The 12,955-nt window shown below is 39.4% G+C and overlaps 3 protein-coding genes and 1 non-coding gene across 5 annotated transcripts; 2 read left to right on the top strand and 2 right to left on the bottom strand.

The window, feature by feature from the left end:
* Nucleotides 1-1,289: 1,289 nt before the first annotated feature.
* On the bottom strand, nt 1,290-1,891 carry LOC108845882 (uncharacterized). The gene has a single exon (XM_018619079.2). The coding sequence runs from the start codon at nt 1,716-1,718 to the stop codon at nt 1,458-1,460; it is 261 nt and encodes an 86-aa protein (XP_018474581.1). The 5' UTR covers nt 1,719-1,891; the 3' UTR covers nt 1,290-1,457.
* Nucleotides 1,892-2,162: 271 nt separating this feature from the next.
* On the top strand, nt 2,163-2,233 carry TRNAG-CCC (transfer RNA glycine (anticodon CCC)). Its single transcript has one exon. It is a non-coding gene; the product is annotated as a tRNA-Gly (tRNA).
* A 711-nt stretch (nt 2,234-2,944) lies between these two features.
* Nucleotides 2,945-4,334, bottom strand: LOC108844774 (F-box protein SKIP19). The gene is made up of 2 exons (XM_018618074.2): nt 3,968-4,334; nt 2,945-3,722 (listed from the first exon to the last, which is right to left on the bottom strand). Exons 1-2 carry the CDS (start codon nt 4,276-4,278, stop codon nt 3,146-3,148), a joined length of 888 nt encoding a protein of 295 aa, XP_018473576.1. The 5' UTR covers nt 4,279-4,334; the 3' UTR covers nt 2,945-3,145.
* Nucleotides 4,335-7,184: 2,850 nt separating this feature from the next.
* LOC108847601 (protein KINESIN LIGHT CHAIN-RELATED 1) lies at nt 7,185-10,093 on the top strand. 2 transcript variants are annotated; one of them, XM_018620880.2, is made up of 4 exons: nt 7,189-7,907; nt 8,119-8,732; nt 8,865-9,156; nt 9,624-10,093. In XM_018620880.2, exons 1-4 carry the CDS (start codon nt 7,237-7,239, stop codon nt 9,859-9,861), a joined length of 1,815 nt encoding a protein of 604 aa, XP_018476382.1. In that variant the 5' UTR covers nt 7,189-7,236; the 3' UTR covers nt 9,862-10,093. The 2 variants fall into 2 exon arrangements, with proteins under 2 accessions (XP_056862121.1, XP_018476382.1); XM_057006141.1 differs by lacking the exon at nt 9,624-10,093 and having other exon boundaries at nt 7,185-7,907; nt 8,865-9,160.
* Nucleotides 10,094-12,955: the final 2,862 nt, after the last annotated feature.

Raw genomic sequence — 12,955 nt, 5'->3', positions numbered from 1 at the left:
GATATAAACAATCTGGCCGGTGTCTGAGCTTCCTCAAGGTTCTGTGTATTTGAATTATGATAGGTTGGAAGAAGCAAGAGAAAACTGCGACCAGTGTGAAGTCTGTTGAGTCTGATATCCCTGATCTACCGAGCAAGAGAATCCGCTCAAGCCTAAGCGTTGGTCAAAATTTTGGACATTTTGTGAAATGTGCATAGTTGTGAATGAGTTACTGATGAGGGATTGAGGCAATGATCTTTGGGTGGAACAATGGTATGTTATATAGTGCGTGTGAAGTAAATTCACAAGATCATTCATAAAGATCTTTGACTCAATTTAAAGATGACAAAAACATACATCAACACAACATTTTCAGAGTCTTCCTTTTCCACCAAAACCTTAAGACATATGATCATCATCTCCCAAAGAAAAAACACAGCTTCACTAAAATCATAGGACATCAAAGCCAACTAGATAGACAGTTCAGGTGTGAGAAGGAACAAAGAGTAATGACTGCTGCAGATTATAGAGCTACCCAATGTGATCCTCAGAGTCATCAATTGTGCTTTTCAACACAGCAACTTTTCAAAATCGCTTTAGCAATTGGAACGATGAGTGTATATCTCATTGCAACTCATCATCGGACAACTTTACAATACAATAACCATATTTATGTACCTACCTACCTACAAAGCAATACTTTTTTTTTTTCCTAATAAGATAGGCAGGCTTTTTAAAGCATTCAAAGTAGGCATTCATTCGTATCCAAAGTTTCCCTCAGATCCAATGTAAGGGGTTGAAAGCAACTTAGATATATACTCCAGAAAATACGCTAAGAAACAACTTCCATTAAAAACTTCTTTAAAACAAAAGCAGTATTATCTCTATCTGGTAAGGATTGAGACAAACCTCATATATATATGCACCAATGCTAATCTACGAATCAAATAACAACTTCCACTCAAACAAGGCAATGTACTTACTAATCTACCGTACAACTACAATCCTTACAAACTTAAATATCACCTTAGAAAGCAAAGACCAGAAAGGTGAAACCAGATTACAGTGTTAAAGATCAAAATTTCAAAACACAAGAAAGATTACAAATGCGATTCACACAACCAAAAGACAACAAGTGGTTCTTCAACACAGTTGAGTCTTTGCCTATGGCTTCCTCTGGTTCTGAACATATAAATGCGCAAACAATCTATAATCCTAACATACAAAACTAAGGGTTAGACAAAGAACGCAAATCGTGTAACCTTCAAAGAATGAAAATCAACAAATTGCTCCAAAATTTCAGATTACAAAATCCAAAAACCAAACATATATTAAAAAAAATAAACATTCAAGCATAATCAGTTTACACATAAACATTTGGAATTAGATATCAAATCCACCAATATACAAATCAAAAGCTCTGAACGTCTTACATCGTTTAGATTAAATTCCTAAAACGGAGGGATTAAACGGAGAGTCTAAACGATGTCGTCTGGTTGAGGAGCGGCGGAGAGAGCAAGGGGACGGCTGTTGGATTCCTCGTTGTCCTCTTCGTCGTCGTCATCATCGTCATCGAAGGTAGATAGGTTAACGCAGGAGCAACGCTCGAGGGAGGCGAAGAAGGCGGAGATTACGGTGGCGCCGAACCAGCTCGCCGCCTGATCTAGCTTCTCGAGGGAAGCCGTGCTCAGATTGGAAGCGGTGGAGGCCGTGGAGTTGATGCTGCTGCTTTTATCCATGGCTCGATTTCGAATCGCTTTTGAAGATCAAGATCGTGTTTTAGGGATTTGAATCCGAGGGGAAGGTGAATTGGGGATTTTGTAACGATGCGCGATGGAGAGAGATGAGAAATATAGAGAACGTATTTATGTATTACGTATTACAAACCCGGTTTCAAAGACCGGGGATAGGCAAATGATTTTTTTTTTTGCATTCTTTTAAATTTTCGTAACAAACTTACTATATGGACGTGTGTTAGTAATGATGGGCCTAATTCGTGTCCAATTTATCACTTGTTTTAAAGGTTGCTAAATGTTTTTGTGGATAATTAAGAAACCTGAAATTGAAGAGAATTTGTAGATTTTTTTTGTTACCAATGTAAGAAATATACTGTATAATCAGATGGAAACGTATTTACTTCATTTTTAACATCTAAGTAAAATTTATGAAAAGAATTGGCAAAAGCGCATCTGGTGTAGTGGTATCATAGTACCCTCCCACGGTACTGACCAGGGTTCGATTCCCTGGATGCGCAATAGATTCCACCTTTTTTTCTTCTTCTTATGCTTTTTGGGGAGTTTAAGACGTGAATCGGGTTATGGTGTACCGTCCGAACATGTTATGGACTTGAACCGGAACGTACTGATTATTATAAGATATAACGAAAATAAAAATATTGTGGTTTAAGCTAGATATATAATCCCACATCGACAGGAACAAAAGTAATAGAGTTACATATATATAGAAGAAAACAATAAATCGATTGCCGAGCTCAGTAACGTGAGCTTGTAATCCTAGTGGAGGCCATTAAAGGTAATGGGACGTTGGCTCAGTCGAAGTGATGAGAGGCGAATCGGGACTATCACTCCCGGCTCCAAGCCACGAGCTGAGCCTTCCTTGTGATATAAGAGAGAAGGCTAGAGTCTTCATGGAACTCTTCTAGACGGGGGATAAAAGAGCGTTAGATCTCATGTTTCACACACAGAGCTAGCGTTTACCTTCGATTCTAGCAGCCGATGGACCTCATGGGCTGAATCCCAATTTGGACCATTACCTTTTTCTTTTTTTTTGGTTCCTAAACGACAGATATTCGTTCAGACCGAAATCCACAAAACAAGAGTGTTGTCTGAAAAACGTGCTTAATAATTACGTGACTAAATAATTAGCAGAATGTTGTATCACATGATCCCCCATTCATACATATTTTGGTGGAAAAAGAGTGTGACATGATGTCCTGCTAGAAACATGTTAAATATGTTCTTACTCAGGCAAGGAATCTACACACTCAGAAGCTATAGACTAAGACATAGAAAGAGGGACACACACGTCCCACTGAAACAACCAACTAACACGAAAAGAGGTCAAAAACGAGTTTCATTAACACTACTTGCTACAGATATCATATCATTATTTCATTATTCAAAACGATCCCACCTCCTAACCTTGTCTAGTCATCACCCGAGTCATACCTGTCAGAACAATTATCGACATCATAGACGTACTCATCGGTGTCATATGAGTAACCTTCCTCTAGACCTTCTTTTTCCTCTTCTTCTATGGTCATCTCAAAACCATCAAAAGGGAAATCATCGGTTGGGTCGCAAGGCTGTCTCAACTCTTTCACCCTCTCAAGACATCGTTTGGCCATATCCCCATCAAAGTTAACACGGAAACACTTGCGTATGTCAAGGTGTACTAGGCGAGGACAAGCGTCGAGAATAGCGTTCAATCCCGTGTTGGTTAACCTGTTTCCAAAAAACTGGAGGTGGCGTAGTCCAGGCATGGTTTCTGCAATTGCTAGAGCTTCATTATCATCATCATACTTGAACCTATGTTCGTTGTTTAGCTTCAATGTCTGCAGGTTGGGACAAGACTGGCCTGCAGCTTTCAGAGACTCTTCTGACAATGAGCAATACGACACTTCAAGTTTTTCAAGCAAAGGAAGTTTCACAACTGCCTCCATAAACCCCTCGTCTGTTAATGCATCACACATTAAAAGCCTAAGGCTTCTCAGCTTACTCGACCTGCCAAAAAAAGGGATCAATACCCATAAAAATTCTAACTTTGCAATGCCTGAGAGAGAGAGAGAGAGAGAGAGAGAGAGAGAGAGAGAGAGAGAGAGAGAGAGAGAGAGAGAGAGAGAGTTCTATATTCCACGTTTCCTCATCTGGGTCTTCTCCAAACATTGTGATTCTTTGTTCTTCTTTCATAAAGTTCGAACCTTTCAACGCCTAGAGAGAGAATGAAGGAGAGAGAGAGAGAGAGATACCTAACGGCGATGTAGTTGAGGAGGTCATCAGTACCGAAGTACCAAATGTCGATCTCTTCCAAGCCGCCTTGGCTGCGATCGACCGCGTGACGACACATGATCTCGAGATCGTAATCAAAGTCTCCGTGGTTGTGCATGTCGATCTTACGCCACATTGAAGGGTCTTTACAAACGCGACGCCACGACCTGCACACCCTCTGTGCGTTTTCGATTATCTCAATCGCGCCAATACGGAGCAAGATCGAAGACGTTAGTTCAGGCGGAAGGTCCGCCCAGTTTCCGTGTCTTCCTTTTTTCATCAACGGAGGCATTTGAGATGGGAGACGATGGCTAAGGAGCAACAAATGAAAACGGAGAAAGTGAAGTTTGGTGTAAAAGACTAAAGAGACACATGTCGTGAACCCATAATGTCAGATAGTCACTATGGGCCTAGGCCCAGAAACCATAGTTACACATTCCGAAATTTAAACTTTGTGGATTTATTCGAGCTCAACGAATGAGAGTAAATTTTACAAACTATTGATAATGTTAGATTCTGACTCAGTTGTTAGATTGGAGAAGTTGAGAACGTATGCTGTTACAGAATAACTTTGTTTTACTTCTTTAACCCAGGTGGACCGTTGTGAACATAACTCTAAACAACTACTTAGACAATTCTTTTTGTTTACTTAGACAATTCACATCTAAAAGGAGGATGATGAAGGCTTTTCTTACTTTCTTGTATAGAAAGATTTATGACGTGGCCTGATTGCATGTAATAAACGAAAACAATTCTCGCTTTGGCGTCCAAATTACCTCTTCTACGCAACCAGACCAATTTGTAAGTGCAAATAAGTTCATAAATTATAAAGTGTAGAAGACAAACAACTATTCAAACTTTTTAAATGAAAGTTTGTTTCCAATTCACCGTCCGTGACCCCTGACAACTACATCTTTGCAGTTTGTCTCCCCCTTTCACAACTGCATTTTGAACTAGTAAACTGTAAATTTTATCCGTGAATATTGTTTAACTTTTCCTAAAGGTGAAGCATATATACATCCAATAATAAAGCAAAAATCCAGAAGTTATTTAATGTATTATTAGAGTGAGTGATAAAGATAGTAAAGTAAATCTTAGATTGTAGAGAAAGTTGGCTCAGAATTATGTTCAATGATGAAATGGACTGTCAGGCGTATCTTCTCATATGCTATATGGATTTTATACAACACAAACTGAGCTGGGTTCGGTTCTCTTTTCTATAAAATCTCTCATACTTTTTTTTTTTTTTTTTTTTTTTTTTTACTTTAAATTTCCATTATTAATAAAGGTTCCAAAATTACAACAAAGCTAAACAAAGAAAAAAAAGAGAAGCACAGCCTCACTTCTAGCTATCAAACACTGCACGCCAAGTAGACAAGAAGGTGACCGTTGAGGGGAGATTCCTTTTCTCTCGCGACAGGATGTCCATCTTTGCCCTAAGGAGACTCTGAATTTCTTTGATAAGAGACGCTGCAGGGCGAGACGATTGAGAATGTAACCTGGAGTTTCTTTCTTTCCAAACCATATATATCGCTGCTTGGAAAGTGAGTTTTAGAATCAAGTTGGCATTGCTGTCCCTCGTTGGAGTCTTAGTCCAGAGCAGAGCATCCATGAACTCAGTGGGAGGAGAGAGGTTAAAGGCCGAGAAGAAGAACGACCAAACTTCCCTGCTATACCCACAATCAAAAAAGAGATGCTGTCTATTTTCATCAGCAGCATTGCACAGGAGGCATAAGGGGGAGACCGTGGATCCCCATTGTCTCATCCTGTCCCTCGTTGAGAGGCGATTAAGAGTAACAAGCCAGGAGATGAACGCATGTTTTGGAATCCTTCCCTTGAACCACACTGAGTTATGCCACGGTACAGGAGGAAGGTGATCGTATAAGTGGCTCCATATGAGAGAAGAAGAGAAGACTGGAGCAGGAGTGTTATCTCCGACTCGCCATAGGTATCTATCATCTACTTCAGATGTCAAGATCTCTCTATAATCCGGAAGACAATTCTTAACCAAGCCAATAATCGGGTTCCTGGACCTAGAAGAAACCAGCCACCAATTATCGTTAACTAGAGCATCACGAACAACCGCATTAGAAGGTAAACCCGTCAAAGGAGGACCTCTCCCACCGGTCATCTGGAATAAGGAACCCAAGGAAGTCCAGTTATCATGCCAGAAGCTAGCCGTTGTGCCCGAACCAACTTCACAAACCACAAAGGGACGAGCTAGATGCCTGAGCTTACAGAGAGACTTCCAGATCCAACTTCCTGCTGTAGGAGCATCAAGAGACCAGAAATCCTCATTGCCAATATAGTTCGAGCGGATCCAGGACACCCAAAGCGAACCCGAGGAGGCAAACAGCAACCATATTAGCTTCAAACCCATTATCTTATTCCATGGGATCAGCCTCTTAAGACCCAAACCTCCAGATTTTACTGACGAACACACTGTCTCCCAGGCAACCTTGGCTCCCCTAGCCCCCGAGGGAACCCCTTTCCAAAGAAAGTTGTTACACATTTGCTCCAACAATCTAAGGCAGCCATTAGGAAGCAGAAAAATAGAAGCCCAGAAGGTGATAGTTGAGTAAATCACAGATTTCAGAAGCTGTACCCGCCCTGCAAACGAGAGATGCTTCACAGTCCAGGATGAAAATCTCTTGTGGATTTTGTCGAGAAGGGGTTGATAATCCTGTCTCCTGAGCTTCTTTGTGGTGAGAGGCACCCCCAAAAACATTTTTAGTAAAAAAAAAAATCTCTCATACTTATTTATCATTATGATAATTAAAAAATCTTTATTTATCGGTTGGTCGATCATTACCAAGTGCCAAGCTGACATTTTTATTGGCGAAAAGAAAAAGGAAGTCCTCGAATAGCTGGTACGAGCTTATCTTCCCTATTATTACCACGTGGCCGTATCATATTGGCTGGAACGATTCGTGAGAGTCGTCGTCTTTTGGTTGTGTGACTTTACTACAACTGCAACTACTAGTATGATACATAATACATTATCGCAGCGCCAGATGATGCATGTACCCCGACCAACTGATATCAAATAGAAAAAATACCTAACAATTTGACCGTTATGTCCTAACTTTGATTACGATTTACGAAACTACCCTTACTTCCTTCACTGACTGACTCGTCTCCTTCTCCACTTGGATCTCCAACATTCGATCCAAACAAATCCTTCATCACCTCTCTCTCTCTCTCTCTCTCTCTCTCTCTCTCTCTCTCTCTCTCTCTCTCTCACACATCGATGCCAGCAATGCCAGGCCTAGTCAAGACACCAACCAACACCCCGCCGCTACGTGTGTCCGTGCCAGACACGCAACAGCAACCTCCACGAACCCCGATGAAGAAGACCCCTTCATCCACACCATCTCGATCCAAACCCTCACCCGGCAGATCCGCCAAAAAAGACTCCCCTGGCGTCTCCTCCGCCTCCGCCGCCGCACTCGACGTCGACGATCCCTCCCTCGACAACCCGGATCTCGGCCCTTTCCTCCTCAAGCTCGCTCGCGACGCCATAGCCTCCGGCGAAGGCCCCAACAAAGCCCTAGACTACGCGATCCGCGCCACCAAGTCCTTCGAGCGATGCTGCGCCGCCGCTGCTCCTCCCGTCCCCGGCGGTAGCGACGGCGGACCTGTTCTCGATCTCGCCATGAGCCTCCACGTCCTCGCCGCAATCTACTGCAGCCTCGGGAGGTTCGACGAAGCGGTCCCGCCGCTAGAGCGAGCCGTCAAGGTCCCCGATCCGGCGCGTGGGCCCGACCACTCTCTCGCCGCGTTCTCCGGTCATATGCAGCTCGGCGACACGCTGTCGATGCTGGGTGAGATCGATAGATCCATCGCTTGCTACGAAGAAGGGCTCAAGATCCAGATCCAGACTCTCGGCGAGACCGATCCACGAGTTGGTGAAACTTGCAGGTACTCATCCAATTAAACAACGCCACGTGGCTATTCACTGAGATTGCAGTTACTTATCCAATTTAACAACGCCACGTTGCTATTCTCTGAGATTGCAGTTACTTTTTTTTTGTTCAACGGATTGCAGTTACTTACCCAATTAAACAACGCCACGTTGCTATTCTCTGAGATTGAAGTTACTTATCCAATTAAACAACGCCACGTGTTTCAGGTACTTGGCGGAAGCATACGTTCAAGCGATGCAGTTCAACAAAGCCGAAGAGCTATGCAAGAAAACTCTAGAGATCCACCGTGCGCACAGCGAACCAGCTTCGCTCGAGGAGGCAGCTGATAGGAGGCTGATGGCTATCATCTGCGAGGCTAAAGGAGACTACGAGAACGCGCTCGAGCACCTCGTCCTCGCCAGTATGGTCATGATCGCGACGGGGCAAGAATCCGAGGTTGCATCGATCGATGTCAGCATTGGGAACGTCTACATGTCTCTGTGCCGGTTCGACGAAGCTGTGTTCTCTTACCAGAAGGCTCTCACTGTGTTCAAGTCCTCTAAGGGAGAGACTCATCCCACGGTAGCCTCGGTGTTTGTCAGATTGGCTGAGCTTTACCATAGGACAGGGAAGCTCCGTGAGTCTAAGTCATACTGTGAGAACGCGTTGAGGATATATAACAAGCCTGTGCCTGGGACAACTGTGGAGGAGATTGCTGGTGGGTTAACTGAGATCTCTGCGATTTATGAGTCTGTGGATGAACCTGAGGAAGCTTTGAAACTGCTTCAGAAGTCGATGAAACTTCTTGAGGATAAACCAGGACAGCAGAGCGCCATTGCAGGTATTAAAATTAGATTAAAACCATATACATGTTCTAGCTAGATTGTTATGCCGTGTCTTTGGTCTTAAATAGATCTTCATGTTATCAAGGTTTTGTTATATTAGTTTGGTATTGTATGTAAATGACTTGCAGGGTTAGAGGCACGGATGGGAGTAATGTATTACACGTTGGGGAGGTATGAGGAGGCAAGAAACGCGTTTGAGAGCGCTGTGACAAAGCTGAGGGCAGCTGGTGAGAAATCTGCCTTCTTCGGAGTTGTGTTGAACCAGATGGGACTGGCATGCGTTCAGCTTTTCAAGATCGATGAGGCTGGTGAGCTGTTTGAAGAGGCAAGAGGTATTCTTGAACAAGAACGTGGTCCTTGTGATCAGGACACTCTCGGTGTTTACAGCAATCTGGCTGCTACTTACGACGCCATGGGAAGGTAATGAGAATCTCTTATGAAAACTATCTGACATGACACTCACTGATGATCTACTTGTTTATCGAAAGAACTATAAGCACAACTGGTTTGGGTTAAAATGTTGTGAACTTGACTGGTACCTTCACCTTAAACCGGAATCAAAACCTGGTCGATATGATATGAAAACTAGGAGTGCGAGTGCCCAACCAGTTACCGGTTTAGATTTTTCAGTTTTTTTCGATTGAACCGGTTACCTACCATTCATTACAGTTGAAATGGTTTGGCTTGGATATGTTTTTTGGATTGTGCTTTTTTTCTGAAGGATTGGTTGAACTGGACTATACAAAAAGGAAACCAAATCAGACATGTTTTTCATTTGCACTAGATATGGAACGATTTTTGTCGGTATTGTTCCGGGTTTAGTTTGAACCGGTTAAACCAGATTAGTGAAGAGAATTCATGTTTCTGATGGCTATGTGATTTTGCAGGATAGAAGATGCCATTGAGATACTAGAGCAGGTTCTGAAGATGAGAGAGGAGAAGCTAGGGACTGCAAATCCTGATTTTGAGGACGAGAAGAAGCGTTTGGCCGAGCTTCTGAAGGAAGCGGGGCGGTCACGGAACTACAAAGCCAAGTCGCTACAGAATCTGATCGATCCAAACGCAAGACCTGCCAAGAAAGAGGCTTCTGCTAAGAAATGGTCCGGCCTTGGTTTCAAGTTCTAAAGAACAAAGTAACCACAATAAATCATTCACACATATATTCAATAGTATTATATTATTGTTATTTTTATTTGATCTTTTCTGTATCGTAAATCTGAGGCTGGTGAATTAATTTCCTGTATAGTGTTATTATTTGAGTTTGGTGAAGTACTTCTCAAGTTGGTGAGCTGTTTGTTTGAGTGTGAGAGTTTCTTTATTTCGTTGCTCAAAAAAAAAAAAGAGTATCTTTATTTCAGTCCCTTTTTTCGAAAATTATACTCCTTGCATTCTTGCTTATGCTTGTTTGTGTAATTGTGCAGAAGTATTGATACTTGCAAGTATTTGCCTTTGTCACTTGTACAAGTTTGATTTCCGAATCACTAAAGTACTAGAAGTAAATTGCATGACAAACAAAAGCAGATTGAAACTTAATAGTATGGTATACCAACAGTCCACTAAATAAGGAATTTTTGTTTCTTTTTTCTTTTACACATTTAATTGATCATCACTCTTTGATTGATTATCCAGTTATTCACAAGAAAACATTCAGATTTCTAAAAACAAAAGAGAACGGTCTAAACAATCCGTTTGTAGATTTAAAAACTATGAGAGCAAAAAAATCTAAAAGCACCCACGGTGGTGAGATTTTCATAAAGTCTTTCATATGTTTTAGAGGCTCGCAACATTTTAGCCTTTATTAATGCTCAATTTAAAAACAAATCAATCTCATCAACTAGATTGGAGAAAACAGATCATTTTCGTAGGAATGAGTATATCTAATCTAAAACATAAAAACTTTCTCCTAATTTAGAATTATTTTCTATTTCTATCGCCATGATACATATGAGATTAGACTCAATTGATGGTGGCTTAAAATGTACTTCCAGCAAGTTTATTTTAGGTAATATGATTCAATCATAATTTGCCATTAAACAAGAATTGTTGAACATTTTTTTAGCCGAACTAATAAACTTCTCTAACAAAAAATAAACTTAACATTTGAAAACCTGCAAAATAATTCGGTATATAAGAAAATATTGATAGCATAATAAACAACTAAACACACACACATATATACCGAATATATACACTATATATATATTATGTGTGTGTGTATATTACTTAAAACCTTCTTCTCCTAAATTGTGTTCACAAGATTCTAATCTATTAACACACATCCTAAATAATTAACCCAAATCCCAATTTATTTGAATTTCTAGTCGAGATTGTATACTGTACTCAAACAATGCATTTTCAAAAAAACGCTATTTGAAATTATCACTGATGCCATAGGTAAATTAATTTACGCAGAATGTGTGTAATATCAAGTCATAGTTTTCTAGGGGTGGGCGTTCGGGTATCCATTCGGGTTCGGTTCGAGTCTATTCGAGTTTTGAGTTTTCACGGTCAAAAATTTCAGCTCCATTCGAATATTTATAAATTTTGGTTCGGGTTTAGTTCGGATCCTTGCGGGTTCGGTTCAGGTTCAAATAACCCATTTAAATTCTTTTTAAAATTCATTATATGCTTTAAACTTCACAAAATGTATAAATAAAATAATATATTACATATAAATTTCAATAACTTCTGTCAATGTCAAAACTTAATATATAAATTGGTTTGGTATGAATATTTGGATAGAGAATCAATAATATTTTAAATATTTTGGTGTTTTGAGTATATTTTAACTATTTAGACATGTACTTTTGACTATTTGTATATATTTTTAAGTGTTCTAGACAATTTAAAAGTATCATGTATATTTTGGATGATTTTTAATATACATTAAATATAAAAATATAAGTATACTAATTAATTCGGATACATTCGGATATCTAAAATATTTCAGTTTGAATCGGGTTCGGTTTCGGTTCTTTAAATACCAAAAATTTAAACCCGTTCGGATATTTAAACAATTTTGGTTTGAATTTGGTATTACTTTTTCAGATCGAATTCGGTTCGATTCTTCGGTTCGGTTTTTTTTTTCTCAGCCCTAGTTTTCTTTGTTTGTTGGACCAAGTGTGAAATGGTAGATATTTTGATAGTATCTTATTGATTAAAGAAAATGAAAAAGAGATTATTTTTTTGTTCTAAATGTTAAAATGAAAACAAAATTAATTAGGTGAGAAAAGACAAAAAAAATCTAAACTAGCAAAATCATAGAAACCTTTAGGAAACTATAGTGACATATTTGTGTGTATATTGGTCTAGATTTAATAGAATTATTAATTTTAGTTAGATAATTATATTTTATTAAAAAAATAATATTCATCACTTTAGATACTCATTTTTAGATTTCTCTCGACGAGATGCTCTTAGCAATCATCCATTAGCAAATGAGTGCTATGGAGCCTAAAGAGTTTTAAAACTCACTCCATTTTCAGTTTAAAATGAATTTTACGATAAAATATTAGCCACTTCCACCTTATTTGCTACTTTATAATAGAATATAAAATAAAAATACTCTAAAAATAACGGAATGTATTTACTTTGTTCGTTATTTTTTTTTTCTGGCAACACTTTGTTCGTTAATATATTGTAAATGGAATTACTTAATTGTGCTAAAAAATAGAATAATACACTGGTAAACGTTCTACCAGTCTTTCTGCAAAAAAGAAAAAAAAAACGTTCTAACAGTCGCAACTTACCACTGATCTAGAAGCTAAAGTTAAGAGGGTATACGCGTTAACGTTCTAATCGTATGTCCTTTACACGTGTTGAGAATAGATAAGATCCATCCACCTTTGCTTATTCTCTTTGAGATTGAACAACTGATATAGAAGCTACAAGAGGGTTAGGCTTTTACATTCTAATCTTATATCCTTTACACGTGTTGAGAATAGATAAGATAGATACACCTTGCTTTTTCTCTTTCATATGATAAATAGATATGTTGTAGTAGACGACTACGAATCCCTTCATTTACACAGTAAAATAAAATATATGAATCCATCTTTTTCTTCTGATTTTCGGTTTATTTTAGCCATATATATTTAATTTATGCAGTGTTTGCCCGATTGTTTATTTTTTAACCTAGATAAATAAAATATATCTTTTCGTGTTCTAACTTTATAAGGGGCTTCAAACTTGCTATAATTCTGGTTTTAAATAACAGTTT

This window comes from Raphanus sativus, chromosome 3 (genome assembly GCF_000801105.2).
Source record: "Raphanus sativus cultivar WK10039 chromosome 3, ASM80110v3, whole genome shotgun sequence".
Classification (NCBI taxonomy): Eukaryota; Viridiplantae; Streptophyta; class Magnoliopsida; order Brassicales; family Brassicaceae; genus Raphanus; species Raphanus sativus.
The sequence above is the reverse complement of the archived record's forward strand: the minus strand, read 5'-3'. Positions and strand labels throughout refer to the sequence as shown.

Bases quoted from the DNA above. Each gene is read 5' to 3' on its own strand.
- LOC108845882 (XM_018619079.2), bottom strand. From the start codon at position 1,718: ATGGATAAAAGCAGCAGCATCAACTCCACGGCCTCCACCGCTTCCAAT.
- LOC108847601 (XM_018620880.2), top strand. From the start codon at position 7,237: ATGCCAGCAATGCCAGGCCTAGTCAAGACACCAACCAACACCCCGCCG. The intron at 7,908-8,118 runs GTACTCATCCAA...CACGTGTTTCAG, and splicing joins CGAGTTGGTGAAACTTGCAG to GTACTTGGCGGAAGCATACG. The intron at 9,157-9,623 runs GTAATGAGAATC...GTGATTTTGCAG, and splicing joins ACTTACGACGCCATGGGAAG to GATAGAAGATGCCATTGAGA.
- LOC108844774 (XM_018618074.2), bottom strand. From the start codon at position 4,278: ATGCCTCCGTTGATGAAAAAAGGAAGACACGGAAACTGGGCGGACCTT. The intron at 3,723-3,967 runs GTATCTCTCTCT...TTTTTTTGGCAG, and splicing joins CTCAACTACATCGCCGTTAG to GTCGAGTAAGCTGAGAAGCC.